Source organism: Dromaius novaehollandiae, chromosome 1, assembly GCF_036370855.1.
Source record: "Dromaius novaehollandiae isolate bDroNov1 chromosome 1, bDroNov1.hap1, whole genome shotgun sequence".
In the NCBI taxonomy this organism is placed as follows: Eukaryota; Metazoa; Chordata; class Aves; order Casuariiformes; family Dromaiidae; genus Dromaius; species Dromaius novaehollandiae.
The window spans coordinates 128,730,047-128,752,636 of record NC_088098.1 but is presented as its reverse complement, the minus strand read 5'-3'; the positions used below and the strand labels follow the sequence as shown (position 1 = coordinate 128,752,636).

The 22,590-nt window shown below is 38.1% G+C and overlaps 1 protein-coding gene across 9 annotated transcripts in view; it reads right to left on the bottom strand.

Annotated features, from left to right (window-relative positions):
• Positions 1–22,590, bottom strand: part of DMD (dystrophin) — a 1,316,184-nt gene that overhangs the window by 200,767 nt on the left and 1,092,827 nt on the right. For all 9 annotated transcript variants that reach the window (XM_026096811.2, XM_064497835.1, XM_064497804.1 and 6 more), the window contains 2 exons: positions 7,550–7,722; positions 3,962–4,118 (listed from right to left, as the gene is read on the bottom strand). In XM_026096811.2, coding sequence (XP_025952596.2) covers positions 3,962–4,118; positions 7,550–7,722 — 330 coding nt within the window. The remainder of the gene's footprint in view (positions 1–3,961; positions 4,119–7,549; positions 7,723–22,590) is intronic.

The window sequence follows — 22,590 nt, the reverse complement described above, 5'->3', positions numbered from 1 at the left end:
TAAATGGTCTTCTGAAAGAAAGAGAGGTTAAAACTTGGTAGAAAACATTTTTAAATTGTATCCTTTAAGGAATAAAAATCAGCTTGTAATATTGCTTGAGAAAAAGGTATAAAATTTTGTTTGCATTCATCATTCCTTTTATCAAAGGCAATGAGTTACACAGCTTACACATAAGGTTCCCCTGCTGAGGGGTTTTCTCTTCTCCGAACAGGAACTTACCTGGGTTGATTTCCAACTTTTCCGGGCCATGAAAAAAAGACCAAACATCTTCACAGAGAGATGGGCATTGTACTGAGATAGAAAGACCAAAGCTGGAAGTTTGGACCATTTAAAAGGTTGGGCAGAGGAGGTAAAGATTTAGCTTGTTTATTGAAGACTGATTTCCAGAACTGAGATTCAGGAGAAAAAAAATGAACAATCAGCAGATTCTCTTTCTCAAGACCAAAACTTCAGCTACTCTTTACTTTCATAGCCAACACACTGAGAGCTAAACTTTAGTCTTGAGCAGTTGTCCAACACTCTGGAAAGACCGTATTTCCAGTACTAGGATCCAGTTTTAAGTAAGCTAGAGACTTTTACATTTGAGGTACAACCTGTTTTAACAGCAGTTTTCTGAAGTTCAGAAACAAGCTAAGTATTCATTTGGACACAGCCTTTGTATGTCTGCTTCTCTAAAAGGAAACTTTTAGAGTAACAGAAAGTCCATAGTGTCTAGGAAAAATATAGTAGAAAAATCCTAAGCTGCCAGTACAGCTTTTGTCAAAGACAACATGAAGTTGGTAGAGTTCTGTACTGATCATCCTTCCCTCCTTCTCTGTAAGACATCTTTGAAGGGTAGACAGGGTGACCTAATTTCAAGGGTTATATTTTCTTCTTTCTTCCACAGGGATTCAGAACACCTACAACTAGAAAGGCCTCACATTAAACTACAAAAGTCCTGCAGCATCGGAAAAGGAAAGAAGCTGTGTTTTTAAAAAGAACTAAAATGTTCTAGCTTTGATAAAAAGAAATGATTAGATGTTGCGACCAAAGATTTCCGTCTGTATATATCTGCATGTGGGAGAGAAGATAAGCAAAATGGAAAAGGGAGAAGCAGACCTATTTTGTAAAGTCACTTTGTACCTATTTATGGTGCCTTACTTCCATGTACTACTTTTCATCCCCAACAGTTTTAAACACTTCAACTGATAGATGAGTGACAGAGAGATCACTTAGTCCATCATTGATGTCTTGCTACCTTAATGATGAATTCTGGGAACTTTCTGAAAAGCCTATAGGGCAACATCCAATATGAAATTTTTACAAGAATTAACTTATCTAGATGAAAAAATGATTTCTTTGCTCTAGGAGGAAATGTAATGTTTTCAATTATTCAAATATGGTTCAAATGGGAAGAGCGTTATTGCAGTTACTCAAAAAATCCTTGCCTTAGCTCCACCACTGTCTTTGGATAAAGAGTTTGAATTGATGTCATGTTGAGTTAAGACAACATCTACGTTGTTTCCTGAATCCTGATGGCCTGGATAAGCTTTATGATTTTACAACCGCTTTATGCTACTTCCTGCAGCCAGCTGGCTAAAACAGAACTCAAGCACTTCATACATCTTAGCCTTTCGAGGGGGAAAGGTAAGGAAGCAAAGTGGTGCTCCATAAAGTCTTGGACGTTTTGGCCTCACCGTTTCTGTGATAATAGCGAAAGTCCTAAGTAAAGTTTTGAGAAACATGCACCGTATATATGACTTCTTTCTAAATTGCTTGAGCAGTAAGTAGAGGGGAGAGCTAAAAAATGGGACTATGCCACCCCTTGCAACAAAGCATTATATTTTCTTAGAAAAGAAAACCTTCACTTTGGCATTCTCGGCCATCAGGTGAAGATGGTCCCTTGAGGAACCATGTTGCCACTACTTCCATCAGTCTGCTACTGTGAACAAACGCCCATTGGCCTCTGCCAAAAGCCAGGTCTGGTTGCATACAGTATTTCTGGACTTTTCACAACCCCAGGGTTCCCGGTAACTTAAAGCAGCAAGATATGCCATGCTCTCTTTCTAAACTTGATTTTCTTACTATTTGCTCATAAATGTCTCCTTCGGGATGAGGTGGGACAATCTACTACAGCAATATCTGTAATACAGCTACTGATGAATGGAGAAAATGTACATATTTAAGTTTTGGTTTCATTTTATGGTACAATTCCAGACTTCAGACTTCTCCATGCGGCTCTGAAATGAGAAATTTGGGAACTTCAGGAACAATGCCTTTTATGGCAAGTTTCAGAAATTGAAAGTTACATATATGCAGCAGAACATTTTGAGAGGATGACTGCTGGCTTTGGGATACACTCTTCTCCCAGGCCCAAGTCATCTGACTTTGACAATTTAAATTATTCAATAGAAAACCCATTTGCTCAAATTGACTTTTTAGATGTTACAGTGAAGTATATTTTATTACCAAAGAGGAAGAAAAAAAGTCTTACGATGTGATTATTTTACCAAAAGGCACATGTGGAAGAAGGAGGGGAGGGATATAATGGTATATCCATGTAAATTCCAAGAAATTGAATAATGTATAGTGTAGAAATGACATGGTATAAATACCTCTATGTTCCAATTACTAGATGTATCTACCTTTTAAACTTGAGAGGACAACTTCTTTCTATCAGTGAGGTCCTTAATTTTATATATTTCTCTGAAAAATAACTCCCAGTGCTGTATTTCCAACTCCCCACTGCATCAGCATCTGTCCTAGAGGGTTGATGTCTGGTTTCTGTTATAGACATTTCTTATCAACTGGTGCTTCCTGGATTAAAGTTTACATTAGAAGCTACCACTAAGGGAACTGAAATCTTGTCATGAGGATTAGATAAGATTTAAAGAGGTTGGTAAGAGACAGAATTGGAGTTGCTGAAGCTGGGCGTACTATCCCCATTCCCTTTCCCATGGCTCCTTATTCTGTCTGCCCAGGACAAGTGTCTCCCCTATTTACTGGTTCATTCAGGCATTCTTCAGCTTTATTTTACCAGAACACTACGTTTCCTAATGCATGATACTTTACAGCACTGCTAAAAAAACACCACTCGGGAACTAGAATCTTGGTCTTACATTCTGAGCTGAGTAGACTGCAAAGGAAAGGCATAGTAAATTAAAAATGGTTTACTCGAAACTAGACATTGGGTTAGCATAAGACAGATATGAACTTAATATTTAACGTAGAAATAAACACTTCAAGCATGTCTTTCCTGCAAAAAATGTGTCAATCTTTGTATGAACACTTATTCAGCAGGATTACATTCATTTGGGGGTTGTTCATTTGGTGGGTTTTCAAAAAATGCCATTACAAGTGTTGGATTCAGGTTCTTTTTTGCCACAAAGGTTAGTGTGAACTCCAGAAGACCGGTCCCCATATGATGTTCTGCTACGGCCATTCCATAAGGATTCCCTCACGAAACTAGTATGAGGCAGATAATTACAGTCAATTATCATAATAGTTTCATGATATAAACAGTTCTTCATTAGGACTGATATTAGCTACTGTTTTCACAAATGTTTCAAAAAAATCATATCATGGCAAAACAGGGTTTCAAAAAGTACACATGAAATTAAAATGCATGAGTTAGAAAAATACCAAATTTTCAGAACTACTTCTTTATTCCTGAAATAATATTAAATTTACATTTGTTCTAGCCATCAAAACTAGCTGCCTATGATTAATATATGAAAACATTGTGTTGCTCTCCAAAAAAGCCAAGCAGCTGATAGTCAATATGCCATTCTCCAACAATCTAATTTTCTAAGCTGTGTTTGAAAATTTTGATCTATTATTCTGATGTAAAAAGGTCACTTTCTCTTTTCTCCGAAATGTATTTTAAATGGTATCTTACTTTTTCTAAAAAGGAGTATTTCACGCACCACTAACCTGCAAAACAACACACAACCATGGACAGATTATTCAGAAAAAATCATACCCTGTGAATATCATTCTGTTTCTGCACAGTGGGAAGATCTCCACCAATGGGCGCTTGCTGTTTCAATTCATCCTCCTTCAGTTGCAGCCATGCTAAAAGTTCCTGAAGAGAGAGATGTAAACGCTTCCACTGGTCTGTACTGGCTTCCAAATGGGACCTGAAAGCATGTGTTAAGTATCAGATATTTTCAGGCACAGTGAAAACAAAAAAATGTACAAATTTCATTTTCTCATAAGGATCCTAGTGTTTCATTAATTTAATGATTTTTGAGTGGCTTCGGTAGCTTTGAATCAGATTCTGGCAACACTAACCTAAATTTAGTTCCACAGTTCTCGCCTGAAACATCCCTGCTTTTCCCATCTTTTTTTTTTTTTTTCTTTATATACAGGACTAGTATGAGACTAAGTCTCAAATATATACAGGACTAGTACAATGTCACTAGTCTCCTGCCCATCTCTCAGGATAATGAGAGACTGTCTATAATGTAGAGACTAGTTTTTGTCTCACAGAAGAGCAGGTACTTCTCTAATCCATTACACAAAACATTCTGCTTCCCATAGGATTCAACGTGGTTGCTCACTCAAAAGGCCCAATGCCTCCCTTTCCCCCATAAGTCATGAGAAAATTGTTAAACCTAAGGGAATCACCTTAAACTACACAAATGTTTGTGCCATTTGAGGAGAGGTTTGAACAAAATTAATCAAATCACTGAAGAAGTTATAAGATAGAATACTATGTTACACAAACAAGATCTCTGCCATAAGATCTTCTAAATGTTTTCTCTGTGTGTGTATGTGTGCGCGTGCGCGCATGCGCACGCAAATGTGTTTTTTTAAATACTTCAGATGAAGTGTTGAGCAACTGCTTTATATGTAGAGAAAATACGTGACTGAAACATCTCTGGATTGATCAAATCTTCAACTTTGCTTATGTAGATAAATCATACTAAAATTTTCTCTTCCTAGACTTATGAATACATACAAAAAATGCTGCTTTTGTTTAATTGCTGGTTGGGAAGAAATTCCTAATTCATTTTCTGGTATTGTAAGAATTTCTATTAGTAGTTCAAACCAAAAGCAGTATTATATAACAGCAAAACATCAAAATGTTGTAGCAAATAAAAACAGATTTTAACACATTCTTTTCTGTCTAACTTCCAGCTTTGTTTACATACCATTACTCTGCACTTTCAGAGACTGCGTATAAAGTCACATATTTTCTGATAGCAAAAAATCCTACTTCTATACTTCATATAGAATGGGCTATAAAGAAATGTGATAAACAGGGACCCGTTTTTGTGGACCGTACTACTAGCTTTAGATATGAAAACAAGGAATTGCTGAGGGCAAGGCCAGCGGTATTTCTTTGAAATACTCTATGGACCCAGCGATATCCAATCCAACCAAGTCACGGGCTGCCCTGGAAAGCTGCGGGGGGAGCAGGGCGGTTGTGGAGTGGTTGTGGGACAAACAGCAAGAGCAAGGAGCACAGCAGTCCAGAGATTTGGAGAGGACACAGTCAAGGGGACAGGTCTTTGTATCAAGTTAATTCCTGTCTCCTACACTGATCCTCCCCACATGCAAACTTCCACCTCCTCCAAACAAGGGCAGCAACAAGGGGCGAACACCAAGGTCGTCAATTCTTCCACAGCCCTGCTGTAAGAAACGGAAAGCTTAGCACCCAGAGACAGCAAGAGGCTTCATGACCACTGCTCTGCTCTGACCTGCCCCCCACCAGAACCCATCTTGTTCTGCCCTTCCTTCAGCTTTGGGAATATATGTATATATATGCATACGGTCGTGTACATTATACACACGCTCTCATGTACATATAGTTTTGTTCAAGCATCTGTAGGCAAAACAGATAATATGAAGTTAGTTTTAAAAATGAAGTCTTTAAGACAAAGAAAGTGTTTGTTGGGGTAAACTGCATTGACTAATCAGAACGAAAAAAAGGGTGGCAGTGGAAGTGAACTTGGCTTCTCTTGATATCTATCATCTGTTTTATCTAACTGAAGTGCACCGGATTTAGAAAAGAGTGCCTCACCTAAACTGAGTGAGAGCATGGGTTTCTTGCTCCAGCAGTCTGAAACTTAAGAAAACTAAGGAGGCTTGTTTAGTGAAGATAAAGTGGGACAGGTGGGACATTTCATATTTCTGCTTTTGTACTTCTTCTGCGTAAGCATTGCTCATGATGAAATCTATGCCATATTGAGTGATAGAAAGAAATAGGTCCTAGTGACTGAGAATAGCTTGTTCATCCAGTCAGGTGGCCAATAATATTTAAATCAAATGTTTTAAAAAGTATGACCTGTTTCTTATCCTGATCAATATGTTGTTGAACATCTTGAACCTTTTACTGAAAGCAAATATTTTAGAGAGGATGTTTAATGCAAAAAATCACTGTGATAAAACTAGGGTTTTTAAAACAAGGGTTATTATCTTTCACTTGATTAATGACAGAACTACAATGAATGGCAAAAACTGAAATACAGAAAATCCCATATATTCAATTACTGATATTTTCCCAAATTGCTGTTTTTCTTTTCTCAAACATCTTTTTATTTTGGTAAGTTCATGGGTAAAAGGCATCTGAAGAGAAAAAGTCTCAGAGAGACTTTAAAGGGTTATATCCCTTTTCTTTTCCTCCTCAGAAAAAAAGGAGGAATGTGTCTTCTTTTTTTCTTTAGCTACTAATATCTTTTCAGCCTCACATTCTTCATTTGTTTTTAATGATTGATGTTACTAAGACGGCTTTTGTCATTACACAGACTGACCTCCCTCAGGGCCTGAGCTGAAAAAAGCTAACATTTCATACATTACTTTGAAAAACACTCCTGCCTTTTGCTGCCCTCTGAACTACCACCAACACACAGCAAGCAAGCAAATGAAAAAGTGCTTGAGACTCAATGCAATGGAGCAGGGCTGTCTATTGTAAAAGACATATTTTTGAAGAAAAGCTTCCCGTACAGTTTCTTCTGAAAAGAAATGTTCAGCCCATTGAAGCCTTTACCTTCACTTCACCTTTTGTAACATTACCATTTATTATATTTTTCCTTGCAAGGAGAAGTCTTTCTCTCATGACATCTATGGATTTCTTCTTACCCCTGGCTTTTGGTTGGGAATTCTGTCCACTCTCCAGAGAAAAGCCAAAATCTTAAATAACGCATCTTCTCATTTGTAAGGCTATTCTTAGTTTTGCACTGAAAATAGCAGCGTTAGAAATAAAGCTTATCATAAATATAGGTTGTTTAATCGCTTTCTTTTATGACTCATTGATAAGCCATACACAGCTCTAGAAAAAGCCTACATTTACAGAGGGTACAGTTACTGTTTAAACATGCTAATCTCTCCTTCTGTAATTATAAAACCTTATCATATGCCTCAAATCCTAATCCCCTACTATCGTTTCCACACCAAAAAAACTAATCTTTTTTACAAAATTAAGCTAACATTCAAAATAGCAGAAATCATTTCAAAATGGATAAAAATAGCACTATCAGAAACAAAATTAAACCCTTACACTGGAAAAGGCACCTTTCCATCTTACACACCAATTGTGGGCTTTCGCTTTTCATTCGGGTCCTACCTAATGTTTAGAGATTTTTTCCTAAGCTCACTCCATCTGAAGTTCATGTTATCCAGCCGTCGCTGCAACAAGGCTGCATCATCAGAGCCTTCCAAGGATCTTAGGATTTTCTGCCCGTTTTCATCCAGGTTGTGGAAGATGTCAGTATGAGCATCAATTTCTGCCTGAAGATCCTACAGAAGCAATAGAAAACAATACATGTGATTTCTTAGCAAATCGTAGAAACTATCACTTCCCAAAAGAGTGAAAAAATCTACAGTGCAACACAGAGTTAACACAGATTTTGATTACTCTTTTGGTGACAATAGTGTATACTGTACATACAGCTATATTTCACTTTAATGTGAAGGCCATTTGCCTCAGATAATGACTTTTTTTCCATACAGAGCATACTGAACTAAATTTAAGAAGTTAAAAGTCTAGCCTTTGACAGGCAACAAATATGCAAGGACAAGACATATTTACTGTGCTGACAAGAATAAAACAACCCTCAGGATCTCAGGTAAAGCTGACCTTCACATGATACGTCTTCCTGTGCAACATTTTCAGTTTGAACTGGGGACTGCAACACCGGTCCTGCTGCATGGTAGCTCCAAGAAAACTAAGCCTCTGCTGCAACAGAGCTTTAAAATGCCAAGTTCACTTACATTCTGTTGACAGACTGCATTTCAGACCATGGGCCTCAACCGTCAATAGCAATAAACAGCCACTTTGTGCTATATCAAAACACTGGTCAGGGCCACGGCTGTAGGAGGGACTGAGAATAGCAAGGCCCCAGAATATGCAATTGGCAGCTTGTGTCGAACAGCCAGCTTTTCTTATCACTTTGCAATTGCAGGCCAGCTACATTCTGAATTCATCTTTCCCCCTCATTTTTAGCAAGGCTGCTTCTGCCAAAAGAACATTCTTCCGAGAGCTGCCGGGTACCGGCATTCCTGTCTGCCCACACACTCAATGGGGCCTTTGTGTAGCGGCTGCCCTTCTCCGAGACATTTGTGTGCTCCAGCTCCACGAGGTTACGGATTCATTCTGCACAGAACAGTGGCTGAATCCAGCTCTTTAAATAAGATAAAAAATAATAATAATTTAAGCACATACGTACATTAGCACACACATACTCTATATGTAGCCACATACGCCCAAAAATACTGTTACTTTCAAACAAAGAAGTACACTGACATAGTGAACGAAGTTTTGCATTTTCTTATGGGGAGCTTGGGCACTAACATTTCTGGCTGTGGTCTCTTGCCTACTGAAATGGGAGCACTGGTGATGAAGTGTGAAAGGGGAAGTGATTTATCCCATTCAAGAGCAAGACCCAGGGCTAGCTGAGCATCACGGACAGGCCCCAGTGGGAACTGGTTCTAATTTTCTTTTGAAGAAGGATGACTTTGCAAGAGGCAAGTGCACACCTCGCCTATTTGGTGTGTTCCTAACTGAATTGGTTTTATTTGATGTTTTAAGAGCAATGTTAGCTGCACTGAGTCATGTATAGATTTTCCCTGCCCATCTACTGCTGTTCCAAATGTTATTTGCAGCACTTTGTTCCTCGCACAGTAACTACTAGCACTGTACTTGGAGAAATAAGAGGTTAGGAATGTACAGGACAGGACAGGACAGTAGTCAGAGTTCTTATCTAACTATCTTACTTTAGCTGTGTTCATCCTAGCACTAAAATAGTTCAGCATAGGTTTGGCATGTACCAGTAATCATTCTGCAAAATGCAACTGTACTATAAAAATTATATTTATTTATGTATGTTAAATACTTATAAAAATGAAGCATTTTTATTAGCATGGGCACTAATGTGGCAAGTGCAATCCAAATCTAAGAGCGGAGAATGGAAACTTCACTATATGACCTGACACACAGGCTGGGAATTTTTAGGGAATGTGAGCTAGGTAAAGTAGGACGCACAGTAAATTTGTACCTATTTTAAGCAAGAAGAAAGGAAAGGAAGTTTTTATTTTTCTTTTTTTGTAGAAGACTTGTCTCTTATATAGAGATAAACTTCACTAAATTCACTAAAGAATACTCTATTACCCAATTTCTTTCTCTTCATGTACATATTTGAAGACTTTATTAAAGTCAGTCCTCAGGTTAAAAAAACCAAAAGTGATGTAAATAGCCAAATTTTTGGCTATTAATATTCAATTAATATTAATATTCAAGAAAGAATAAAGTTCACCGTAATAAAGGTCACTTTTAGTGTCTGTATACCCTTACAGTCCTTTCACATTTAAAGCAGATAAATCCATTGCTCAGAAAAAATTATCATATGCAGTTCCTAGTGCACAAAATTCTTAATTTTTAGGGTGGCCTTGGAAACAACTGCCTCTTCCTTGGCAAGAACAACATGCACCATGAAATATACATGTCAAATACCTGTTTGTAACAGGAAACTGTCAAATCAATGCCTTCTTGGTACTTTATAACACATACTCACTTTCACATTTTTCTTGCCTTTACAAAACTGCCTCATAGTCTAAACATCCCATGCTCTTCTCCTCACATGTACACATTACTGGAGATAAAATTAAGCCATATTCTTTTTATTTCAGACTGCTATATAGTATCACAATCAAACTGGGCAGTTAGTTAAATTGGCAACAAACACGTGAAAAGCAAAGTACATTTATTACCAGCTTATTATTCAAGGCCTGATTTTCCTTATGCCACACTACCCTCATAAACTGTATATTCTCTAATGCTCCTAAAGGCAGTTTATTGCAGCTAGGTGGCAGACCGATGCTGAGGACCAAAGCAGCACCACAGCAACAAAGGCAGTGACGTCCTTTCGGTTGGTGCCTTCCCCGTCTCTCCTTTGGGAAGCAAGGAGAAGCAAAGTGCAGAGTGCAGGCAAAACAAAGATCTATACACCTGCACTTATCTTCTGAGATAAGTAATTCCCATGTTTCAAAAATACAAGTGAAAGACCAATATGAACGAGATTCTTTTGCTTGACAGAATAAAGGGGGAGAATCCATTTCATCTTACAAATGGCTAAGATGTTTGCTAAATTATACTGGCATTACACATCATACCAAGAGACGGAATATACACCAAATACAGAGTATTTCTAGCATTTTCATCTTTTCCAACATGTCCAAACTTAGGTAGGAACTGCAGAGGATGAAAGTCAATCCCAGTATAATTCTACTGAAATTATGTGAGTTACAATTAGATTTTGACTCTGTATAGTGCATTTTTGCTGTAGCCGTTATTACTCGTGCTGCGAGGAAATACATTCTCTTAAAAAGAGCGGGCAGCAAACTAACACATGAATCATGAAAAAATACACTGGCTACAGTAACACATCAAGGAGTATGGATTATTAGCCTAAATTAATATTCAAGACCCCATTTTGTTTGAGCACAGTTTACTCCTTAGAGTGAGCTGAACTACTTAGAAAGAACTGCCACCCCAATCAGTGACAGATTTGCCTAAAAACTGTATAGCAAAATCCTCCTTTATTAAAATGAACTCTGGAGTTAGATCATGAAATGCAGTATAATGTTTGATCATAGGCACCTTGCTGAATAGTTACTGTAAGTTTCTGCACGCTTAGAGAGGTGCATTTACCCTAGAGAATAAACCTGTTTAGTATTTACACTATGGAATAATTCTCCTTGATCTATACAGAACTCAGTTTTTTATCAAAGGTTAGAAGATTTTTTTCATAAATGACACAATGACTAGCTTACATTGTGTATTCTTCCTTGATGTTGAAACAGATTTAGAAGTCATTAGGATTTCAGTAACACAGAACTAAAAATGATGAAGAGATGAAATAAAGTTGTCTTGAGAGGAACAATGAATCTTCTGGGGCAAACCAGGGAAAGGAAATGTGTCCGTTTTTCCTGTGTCCTTGAAACCTCTATGCATGATTTCCGGGGAGAAGTATAAGATGGCTGCAAGACAGTACCCCCAATATTGCCATAAAGCTAGGGGATGAATATATTTCTACCCTGTCAAACTTGGCTCTGTCCCTTGGAACTGTTTAGCATTCTCCACAAAATTCCCACTGCCTTAACTTCTCTCCCTGACCTTTTTGGTAAGTAAAAGAAATTCACCTGCGGCACCATATGTTTTATCTCACACAGAACCCCGTAAAACATAGCTGAGCATCTCCGTGAAACCCAGTGTCCTGGAAGTCTTGTCAGCCTCCACGTAGCAGAGCTATTATTATGAGAATTCAGCACGGTCTGGGATCCTTTATCAGAAATAATTAACTAATCAATGTCAATATCTCCTTATCCCAGAAGCAATATATATAGGCATGATGTATTAAGGACATTTTATTTGTGTCATTTTGCCATGACACATGGCAAAAATCTGCCATTACTTTTGGCAATTCATCACACAGGGATTGGTAATGTGTCTAGCTTATTCTACTTCATTGTCCTTAATAAAAGACTGGAGATAAAATAAAGTCCTTGAAAGAAGTAATTAGTTACACTAGTTGGACTACAGAAGTCAGACTTGGACATGAAAATTAATACAGCACAGTTGACAAAACATTTATCTTTTATGCAAGGTAGAAACAAAATTAATTATGTAATAATTTAAGATATTAAAGCACTTAAATCCACCTCTACAAACTCAATTCTATCCTTGGAATTGTGCTTTTCATTTCCAATGAAGCATTTTACATTTTCTAGGTAATGCACAAAGTTAACATATTAATGAAATAAATGGAATTAATTAGGGCAAGATGGCTCTGGAAATTAAAGACAGCACCACCTGATAAAAGAAGAAAGAAAATAAGAAGGAAGAAAAGATCTTTACTAAAGTCAGCCTGCATAATTACATACATGTACTCAAAGCATCTGAAATTCATACCTGTGTGGCTACACATACCTCAGAAGAACTATACTACCGAGTACTGACGTTCTATAATATCAATACTGAAATAGCTTGAAAAACTATTACAGAATTACTCAAAACAAAACTAAGATCCTAGACCTCTTGCACTGTCTCTGTAGTCAGCTGAATTAACTGGCCTCTTAGTATTTGTACTACTAGAACATTTTTTTCTAAATGATTTATGAAAAACAGCTAAACACTGTGAATAGCTTAAATTAGTACCTTGTATATATAAGCTTCTTATGCTATGCGAACAGGTGTGAATTATGCAATCACACCTTTTTCCATTATTTGTTATTCTTTCTTGCTATCCTTAGTATCTTCTTTCTCCCTTTCTTATATACAACCTTCTGTGAGTGAAAACTTATTTTTTATGCTCTTTTGTGGTGATCTCAAAAACAGCTAAGAATGCATGCTTCCTTCCATTTTTATTTTGCATTCTGATTGACTAAACATCATTTCAGGTGCCTGGAGAAGGCAAAACATACAAAATTACTGTTTCAAATCAGGATTATTTTTTTCATTTTGCTTGTAACATTACTACTGAGCAAAGGACAATTATAAATATCCTTCTCTTCCCTAGACTTAAAGGGGATGGAAAGAAAGAAAGCACTAAGGCCCTGGCAGAGCCAGCAAAGTTCTACCAACAGGGAAGCTGAGTTGGTATAACCAGAAAAGGTTCCCCCCTTCAATGTCTTTTTACCTCTTGATGACTTCTACAGATATAGGAGCCGCTAGTCTGTAGGACCATTTTGCAACTCTGTCCAGCACAGCATAGGTACCTGAGGGACCTGATGTCAAACTAAATAACCTACATGCCTTTACTTTGTTACATGTCTAAATTCCTGTGAATCTCTAATTTTGCCTGAAGCACGAAACTCTGGGTGAGGGTTCAGAGAATTTGAGAGGTTTTTTTAGTGTCCCTGAAGTCTCCAGTATCCTTGGAAGGCACAAAGGTCTGTGCATACACACCTCTTTCAGGATCAGGGCTTATTCTTCTATGTGGTGAAACATTTCTGGAGCTCTTGAATTAATGGCTACAGCACAGCTAGTCCAATGCATTTTAAGTACATGAGTGGTAAGAGTAAGTAGAAGATGCGCTTGATCTACTTCTTTTGTTTCTGGCAGGAAGAGGCCAGTTTGCACTGTACTCTCTATGACAGGCCAATCTTGTGAGCTAATCATTACCTTCGCAGTATTTAAACTGAAACTATACATATATTTTAAAATAAAAGAGATCACTAGTTCTGTGTTACAAATGTAGTGATTTAGATCAGTGATGGAACAACACACTGAAAAATATTTCTTCTGGTTTAAGAGACACTACTGGACCCACTGGAGTTCCCCTTTTAAAATGTAACAGCTCTTCTAAGAACCAGATTTATTTTCAATTCAAAATACAACCAACTCAGATAAGATTTTGGGAACTATTCTGTACAACAAAATATATACCTTTATGTACAGGAATACATTTTTAATATGGTTCTATGGTTTGGAAGAAAAAAAAGTGTAGCTGGAAAATAAAAACATATTCTGAAGAACCACTAATACTATGAATCTAACTGTGAGGAATATATTTTTTTGTTATTATATAGACTACTCCAGCTAACATAACCAAGCTCAGTTACAATGAAAAAGAAGGGGACAGAAGCTCCCTGCCCTTCCATCAAACTTTTAAATAATTTGTTCTTCCAGTGAATAAGCAGAACTTTTATTGGGTCTTAGAATGGGAGCATTAACAGAGCAATTTACATAATGATAAAAACTTCTCGAATGAGATTTAAAATGTAATTAAAGGGCAGACATATTGAGTTAGAGGCATTGTTGTGAAATGGCTATACATCATCATGCCATGAAGCCTCCTATTCAGCTAGCCTATGGCATGACCCCAATTCCAGTCTGGTATGATTACATCTTTGAGTTTCATGCTAATGACTTGATTAAACAGAAAGATAAAGAGGTCTTTCTCTTTTGGGAAGATAAGCTTATGAATATCGTTAAGGCATTTCTAGGCTCCCAACACAATTTTCAAGATAACAACGGATAAAGAGAAGCTGATGAGTGAAAGCTGAAAGTATCACTTTGCCCCGCAGAAATTAATCTGTGTAAGCTCCAGCAACCCCTGCTATGGTTTTAAATGCACTTGCTGGAAAACTCTGAATTCTACAAGTACCAGAAGAAAAAAGAGACCAAAATTCACATTTGGAAGCTTCTTTCAGAAGCTTTGTTCCTTCCTAAAAGAAGGAACAAAAGCTATCTTTAGCAAATTGGGTCCTGGCTTCAAGATTACCTTCATAAACACCCAAAACAACCTTCACTTTAGGTTACGTTCAGATGACTGCAAGAGATCCCACAGCACATCCAAGATTGTGCCCATCTCTCTCTGACAGAAAGTAACAGTGAGAAACTGGTGCAGGCTTCTTCATTTCATTAACAGTGATCTGTCTCAGCTATGGAGTGGTAACTTTTTAAGGTCACCAAGTCAATCTTTTGAAGATGTCCTCAAATCTTTATTGTGCAGATCCTCATTCACAGGACTGGCTTTCCAGACATAGCCACAGCCTTACATTTTTCCTTTGTTCATAGGGAAATAATCAAATAAATTTTTCTGAGGCGTCTGGCAATTAATTTGTATTCAATTATACTTATATATAAATTATTACATAATTCCATACGTTTGGGGGTATTTATGGATGTCTTAGAGTATTCCTGAAAGACTGAAAAAACCTGAATCAGTACTTCCATTTACATTTAATAAAAATACAAATAAATAGATAAAATGCATAAATTAATCTTTACATATACAAAGTTTTCTATATCTAGAGATAGTTCTTCACCTAGGTTTTGATACAATCAAATCCCTGTCATCAGCTGAGATGAGTATAAGCTATTCTGGCAGCAGCAGAAAACATTATTTTACTGTTTGTCTACTTAGATGGATGTTCTTATCAGAAAGCAGCATCATGTTAGCTTGAAGTTAAGGCAAGGCAGGAAAAAGTCCCAATAGACAAATTTTTCCATTGGAAATCCCTGGTTACAAAAACCCCATCCCCAGCAACTAAGTACTTTTATTTACTGATGTGAGTATATGATATTTATTTTACTGTCCTAACCTGTAGTTAATAACGTTCCAGGAAGAAGACTGCGGCAAAGCAAACGAAGCACATGTTTTAAAGTGGGAGCTGCAAGCGTTCCATATGTCAGAAAATCACCCATCTCTACTGAGATGTCTAAGTATGGGCTTAGACACCTAACTTAGAAAACTCAGTATTTCAGGGTTGGGTGTTTAGCAGGGGAGTGCCTGAAATGTGCATGTACTCGTACACACAATTTTCTGAAAGTAATCCATTAGAGACTAGCATCGTTTTCTAGATTTCAGAAGGCAGTCTGCTCACAACAGATATGCTGGTCCTGTCCCTAGTATTACATGGAAAGTCTAACAGCCTTACATTCTGTCAGCACACTGACCTCCGTCAACCTTTCAGCAATTTTTCTGCAGCAAAATAACCATGCTGCTACTTCCAGCATGTCTAATTTTGTCCCCTCCCCATTGCCAGAGATGAAACAGTAGCAGCACAAAGGCAGCACCATCCTCTGCAGGAACATTTACTTCCACTCAGTTACTGAGCCAAAGTCTCAAAGTCCTGCTGGATAATTTGGAGAGCATCTACCTCTATTAGTTCCACTCACATCCCACTGCTTCCAATTAGTACTGATTTTCTCTTACAAGAAGCAGCCAGAAAGGCTGAACTGCACAACTGTCTCAAAGCCTGGAGAAGGAATCTTCAAAAAGAAGAAACAAAGACATTTCCATTACACTTTAGGTTTGTTAATTAAAAATAACCATTCCTACGAAAAGAATTATTTGTACATGCAAGAGCATATGTTCACATTGTGGAATAGGATCTAAGGCTTCCACACACCAACATGTAACAATAAAATGTTTCATATTTTAACACTTATGGAATTTAAATACACTCTTTCCCTTTTCCTCAGATACACAGACATTTGCAATCGTATTCAAAACCCTTTCAAAATGACAATTAAGAGCATTTTATAACCAGAAGAACCTATTTTTTGCTCCATACATTATCCTCATTTCTTCTATCACAAATCCTTTTTGCAATCTTTTTTTTCCTTTTTTAACTTAATTTCAAAGTTTCACTCTTCTGTTGGCAACATCTTTGATGCCTGAAGAAATATAGTTGCTACATCAGTTTCATAACAAGATGTTCCAATAATTAAAACAACATAAATTGTAATTAAAACTCTAAACAGAACAACACAGAACATAAGCAGAAACTAGAGGCCTCATCCATTATGCACTAGGAAAACTGATGCACACAGAACAAAAGTTCTATTGGTTTTGGGGCTCACCTTTAAAAAGCATGTATTGTTCCAAAGAGCATGAGATTTCAGTTAAGAATTTCTACTATTTCAAGTGTTGCTCTCTATTTGCTATAGTTAACTATTCTTAATCAAAACTAGGTTAAGTGGGACTGCCAAGAAAGGCTCCAATCCCTCTGGACATACATCAGGATCCTGCCTGGAGAGCCTGGCAGGAGCTTTGGTAACTCAAGGCCTGAACCTCAGCAGACAGAGCCCAGCAGACTGCCAGCACCCCTGGCTCACACCACAAGTGCAGCCTGTGCCCTGGGAGCCAAGGCAGGTCCCCTCCTCGGGGTGCTCCCTGTCTCCCCATCCCGGTGGGACTCCCCACGCACAGCACTGCTCTCTCCAGCCACCTCCTCCCACGTGGAGCACCAAGACACTGGGGCCACCACCTGTCTCCACCACAGGGCAGCCAGCCACTGTGACAGACTGTGCCCCTTGCCTCACAGAGGTCAACAGCCAACACGCGGCAACACGTCAAATCTTCCCCACCCGAGATGTCCTGAGGCCAGCTCAGGGAGGACAGAGGCCTCCTGTGAAGCAAAAGGGCAAAAGTACCTTGATTCTCAGTGGGAATACAGACCATGCTGGTGAGGCCTCTAGGTCTTCTGACCTTCTGGGCTGTAAGCAAAATGTGTCAGAAAAGTTACTATAGAGAAAACTGCCTGGCAGCATCAGCCCAGAGCAGAGCAAAGTTGTTTCAGTCCATGTTGGTGTTTCCTATCACTGTAAAGCAGAATTCACCAAACGCTAGACTGCCCACCTGTAAGCAGTGAACCCGAGTTGGGCTCAGGCTGCCATGAGACAAGTTAGCTTTATCCTCTTCATGATGGGCCTGTTCCAATGGTGACCCTGCTCAGTAGCAGAAGACCCGCAGGCTCAGGCACTGGGCGAGGAGCTGACAGGCCAAAGCTACCAACTGTGGGATGATGGCACCTCTTGGGGCGGAGGGGACCCTCTCCGAATGCAGTGATGGGCAGAGCCGCAGAGGCTGAGCTAGCTGTCGGGCTCTCAAGGAGGGCGGAGGCCGAAGAGGGCTGCCCTCAGCTGCGTGCGCTGCAGGTTTGGGGGACATGGTGCTACTGCCTCCCACTATGCACTCTCTCTTCTGACCTTCTGCCTCCAAATCCTCAGGTGCCCACTCGCACCCCAACACCTGCCACAATACTTACACTTCCAATATTAAACCTGTATTGTACTTCCATTAATACACACAAACAACCCAAAAATCAAACTAAAATGCATAGCCTCAGCGCTGCCCCTGGTCTATTAACTTATTATTCTGTTAACTAAATACCAGGATGTTTAGCCATTCAATATGCTATTGCATTGGAGAACTGCATTTACGAGGAATGTGATGTGAGAGGAAAAGTTTCATTTTCATCAGTTTTCAGCTCACAAGAATTTCCAAGACTTTCAGTTCTTCTAGAACAGTCTGAACCAAAGAAGCAGAGCTACACCCAGAAATACGGGTTGCAGTGAATTACTTCGGATGATATAATGAATGTTGAATGTCCTGGCTGGCAAAACTCTTCATAGCATTAGAGGCTGAACGAGTTCATAAATTGAGAAAAAGAATACAGTTTGAACATCATCATTTTACATAGCAACTTTATCTATAATATCGATTGGCATAGCTCTGACAAAGTCAAATCATTTTTTGTTGCATCCAAAAATCAAAAGCAAAGTTGAACAGACAGAATGCAAGTACCAGGAGATATCTGAAGATTTACATCCTGAAAAACAATTATTTGGGATTTCCTAGGATTTCCTAGCAAGATGCATTGACTTCCACAGCAAATAGAGTTCAGGTTTAAAATGACATATACCACTGAAAACATAATGATATTATCAGCAAATTCTGACATGTAGATAGATTTAGTTTTTAATCTAAAACTTCTCTTTTTTTTGAAAAATGCTGTTTTGGGTAAAAAATCAACTTCTGTTCATGCTTTTCAGTTTTTCATTAAAATTCAGTGATTCAAAATATAGTCACCAAATTCAAATCAAATCTCATGTTTACAATTTAAAAAAAAAAAAAAAAAAAAGGCTTGTTCCCTCTACCTTCTCTGCCAGTCTGGTAAAGCAGAAGTCATTTCATTATCATGCTAAAAATTAAATAACTTTGATTTAGTGGCTGTCTTGTTGAAGTACTGTAGTGCCACTTCTAGAGCCACATAAGAGATCTTACCTGGCTATAAACCTTGCTGATCTCTGGTTTTTAATGAGTCCTGCTGTCAGCAAGGACAATCAGTACTGAGATCTGCAAGTGGAGACATAGCCAGCTGGAACCATTACTAATACTTTTTTGACATTTCTGTAAATCTTGTTGGGTGAATAATGAAAGATTATCTCAATTTTACCCAAAATAAAGACTTCTAAAGTAGCAACAGAAAGATAACAGCCAGAGAGAGAAATACAAATACCATAACAGAAATAAGGTAAAAGCAGTTACATACTACTCTATTCAGTTTTCTGTCTCAAAGACAGTAAATGTAAGGAAAAGTAAAATTCACTCTTTTAAAATTAAAGTATAGCCTTAGCACTAAAGGAAGAGTTGAGGTGGATTTGATCAGCATATTGTAATAGAAATCACATAGCAAATATATATGGAATTTAAAAAACAAATTTCCTTTCTGGGATCCTCTTTAAACATAAAAAAGAACTTGGGATTTGGATATGTTCTCAAAAGGCAGAATATACCCTTGCCGGTAAAGTCAATATATTACGCAGACCTTAAACACTGTAAGAAAGCCATACACTCATATACAATCTCCTGTAGAAATTAAATGTGCCATCTTCTCCTACTGTCACTCCAAAATATGCAATCCAGGACCAAGTTTAGATCCTAGAATTGCTTTTAAAGATCTTCAGTCGAGACATTTCAAAATGCTTTATAAATTGCTGCACTGGGCCTCTGTAACTAGTGGCTTTCAATACTAGTGACAACAAAGATGCTTTTTTGCATAAACTTATACCGGAAGTTTTTTAATGAATTACCCTTGTTGGGCTTTATAGCACACAAAGCATAACACAAACATTGAGCAGATGGCTTACAAACTTATGAGCTTATTTCAGTTGCTGAAAGAGTATGATCCAATGTACTACGTACTCATGAAATTTATGAAAACACAGAAATGGGACCCAAATATCTCAGAAAACTAAAGACTTTGCCCAAACACACAGTCCAGCCACACTTACAATACTACTAAAAGTTCAACAAAGTCAGGTTCTGAGGAGCACTGCATGGCACCACAGGCAAACTTGGAAGAGTCCCTGTCAAAACCAACATCTTCGACTGCAACAAAAAGAGGAATCTGGTATCATTTTATTATTCAAAATAAATGCTAATTACTAATAAAGCAGGAAAGTAATAATAATTTAAAAGAAAAAAATTTAAACATAAAAATTATTATGGAAGCCTGGTTTATCATATTTCTTTTACTCTCACCTTCTTTTGCAGCAACCGTATATACTATACCAGTATATATTCATATTCCCAAAGGTACTGTCAGTATCTGGTTTTGTAGGGACTCTGTTTATAGGAGGTAATAGAAGCAGTATAAGCTGAGTTAAAACATGGGAACTCTCAGCCAAGGAAGGGAGTTGGATTTCAGCCATCTAAAATTGCTCCTCCATGACTCTCTTAGGACTCAATCAGAACACAGACAACACATAAAAAAAAATTATTTTCATTTCTGAAAAAATACAATTTGTTGATACACACCTATTAATTCACACATCTCTCTGTATCAAGTTCAGAGCAAGAAGGAGCATCCTTATTACGAAAAGATTACTTTAGACTCTAGAGAAATGTTCTTATTCTGTATCTAGTTTTCTTTGCACTCCCTGGGGATAACACCCAATAGTCTTACTCTGCAAAGAACAAATCTGTAGCTTCCTTTATCTGTTTCCACTCTTTTCCACAAAATGTCCCCTTTAATATTTTCTGTGAACCTTACTGACTGCTGTCTGAAAAAAGCTGATTTAACACCTTGCTGCCCTGAAGGAATTCTTACAATCTCAATCTCTTTCCTTATGAAGATTCCCCTCCAACTGTACTTTGGTTTATTTTTCTCTTTCTACAGAATTAGACTGATGCATTTTATCTTGCCATTAATGTTTTGGCAATGTGCTTTGACATTTTTCATAAAAGTAGTATAGCCAGGAGATGAACAGCACCTCTCTCATATTTAAGAGTTTTTTTTCACAGATGGAACTAAAAAGAGAAGAAAAAATTGCAGATTGTATTGAACAGCATGTCAAAAACCACATGTGCCTGTTTTTCAAGGACTGCATTCACATGTCCTGAACATCATCAAGCACTTAGAAAGTGCTCAGAAGGGCTTTGTAACCTGTGACTTTTACTTTTTTTTTCTTTCAAGTCTTTCTTACAGTTTTGATGATTCATTCAAACTCTGCTTGGATAAAACTTTCTAGTCTTCCTGGACGGCCTGACTAAAAGCTCCTTAGTAAAGCTAGGTGCTGTGGAACTTTATCCATTTCATAAGTAGAATGAATTTACTATCAAAATGAAAAAATTGTAGCAAAGTCAAGAAAAGGTATTTTCAGCACAGAACAAAATGGAGTTATAAAATATACAAGCTGGTTACCAAAATCAAGTATCAAAGGTTCAGTAGCTTCAACAGTTTATGAAAGTACTGTGTGATAGGTACTTATGTTTAAAAGTAAAAATATTCATGAAGCAATTATGGAAAAAACTGATCAAAATCTAATGCTGCTTCTATACCAGGATTATTAGAGCCCTAAAAATACAGTGATATGCTGATTAAACCCAAAACAAAAATCCTCATTCATTAAGAACCTCACGACACAGCAGTTGGAGTTATAATGAAAAATACATCTTTCTAATCTTCTGCAACAAAAGATAATTAATACATGTTGGGTGCAATAAATATAAAAGAATATGAGAGCGCAGAGATTCTTCATTCAACCATTCAGCTCAAAAACTGTCAAGTGAAAATCTACTGTACGAAACAAGTCCAGAAATGCCTCTGTCCAGACCTCCTCCACACCTCCTACAAAACACAGTATTAGCTGATGTTTAGAATCACAGGATCACCTAGGAAGGAAGGGACCTCTCAAGGCCATCTGGTACAATCTCCTGCTCAAAGCATGTCCAGTGTGACCAGGCTGCTCGGGGCCTTGTCCAGCTAAGCTTTGAATATCTCCAACGATGGAGAGTCCACGCAAGCCCCTGTTCCAGTGTTTGACCACCCTCACAGGGAAAAAATATTTTCTTTATACTAAATCAGAATTTCCTGTGTTCCAACTTGCCCCCATTGCCATCTTGTCACTGTCCACCCTTGAGAAAAGTCCAGCTCTGTCATGTCTTCACTCTTCCATCAGGTAGCTGTAGACAGCAATAAGGTCTCCCCTCTCTTCTCCAGGCTGAGCAAGTCCAGGTCTCGCGGTCTCTACCCGTACATCAAGCTCCCTGATCCCTTCACACCCTGACTATCTTGGCGGCCCTTTGCTGGACACCCTTCAGTATGTTCATATCTTTCTTGCATTGGAGAGCCCAAAACTGGATACAGCACACCATCTGAAGACTCTCAGGTGCTGAACAGAGAGGAAGAATGACTTCTCTGGAGCTGCTGGCTACATTCCTGCTATTACAGCCTATGATGCAGTTGGCCTTTTTTGCTGCAAGGGCACATTGGTGGCTCATGTTCAACTTCTCGTTGACCAGGAGGTTCAGGTCTTTTCCTGCAAAGCTGTTTTCTAACAAATCAGCACCAGTCTATACTGCTGCATGGAGT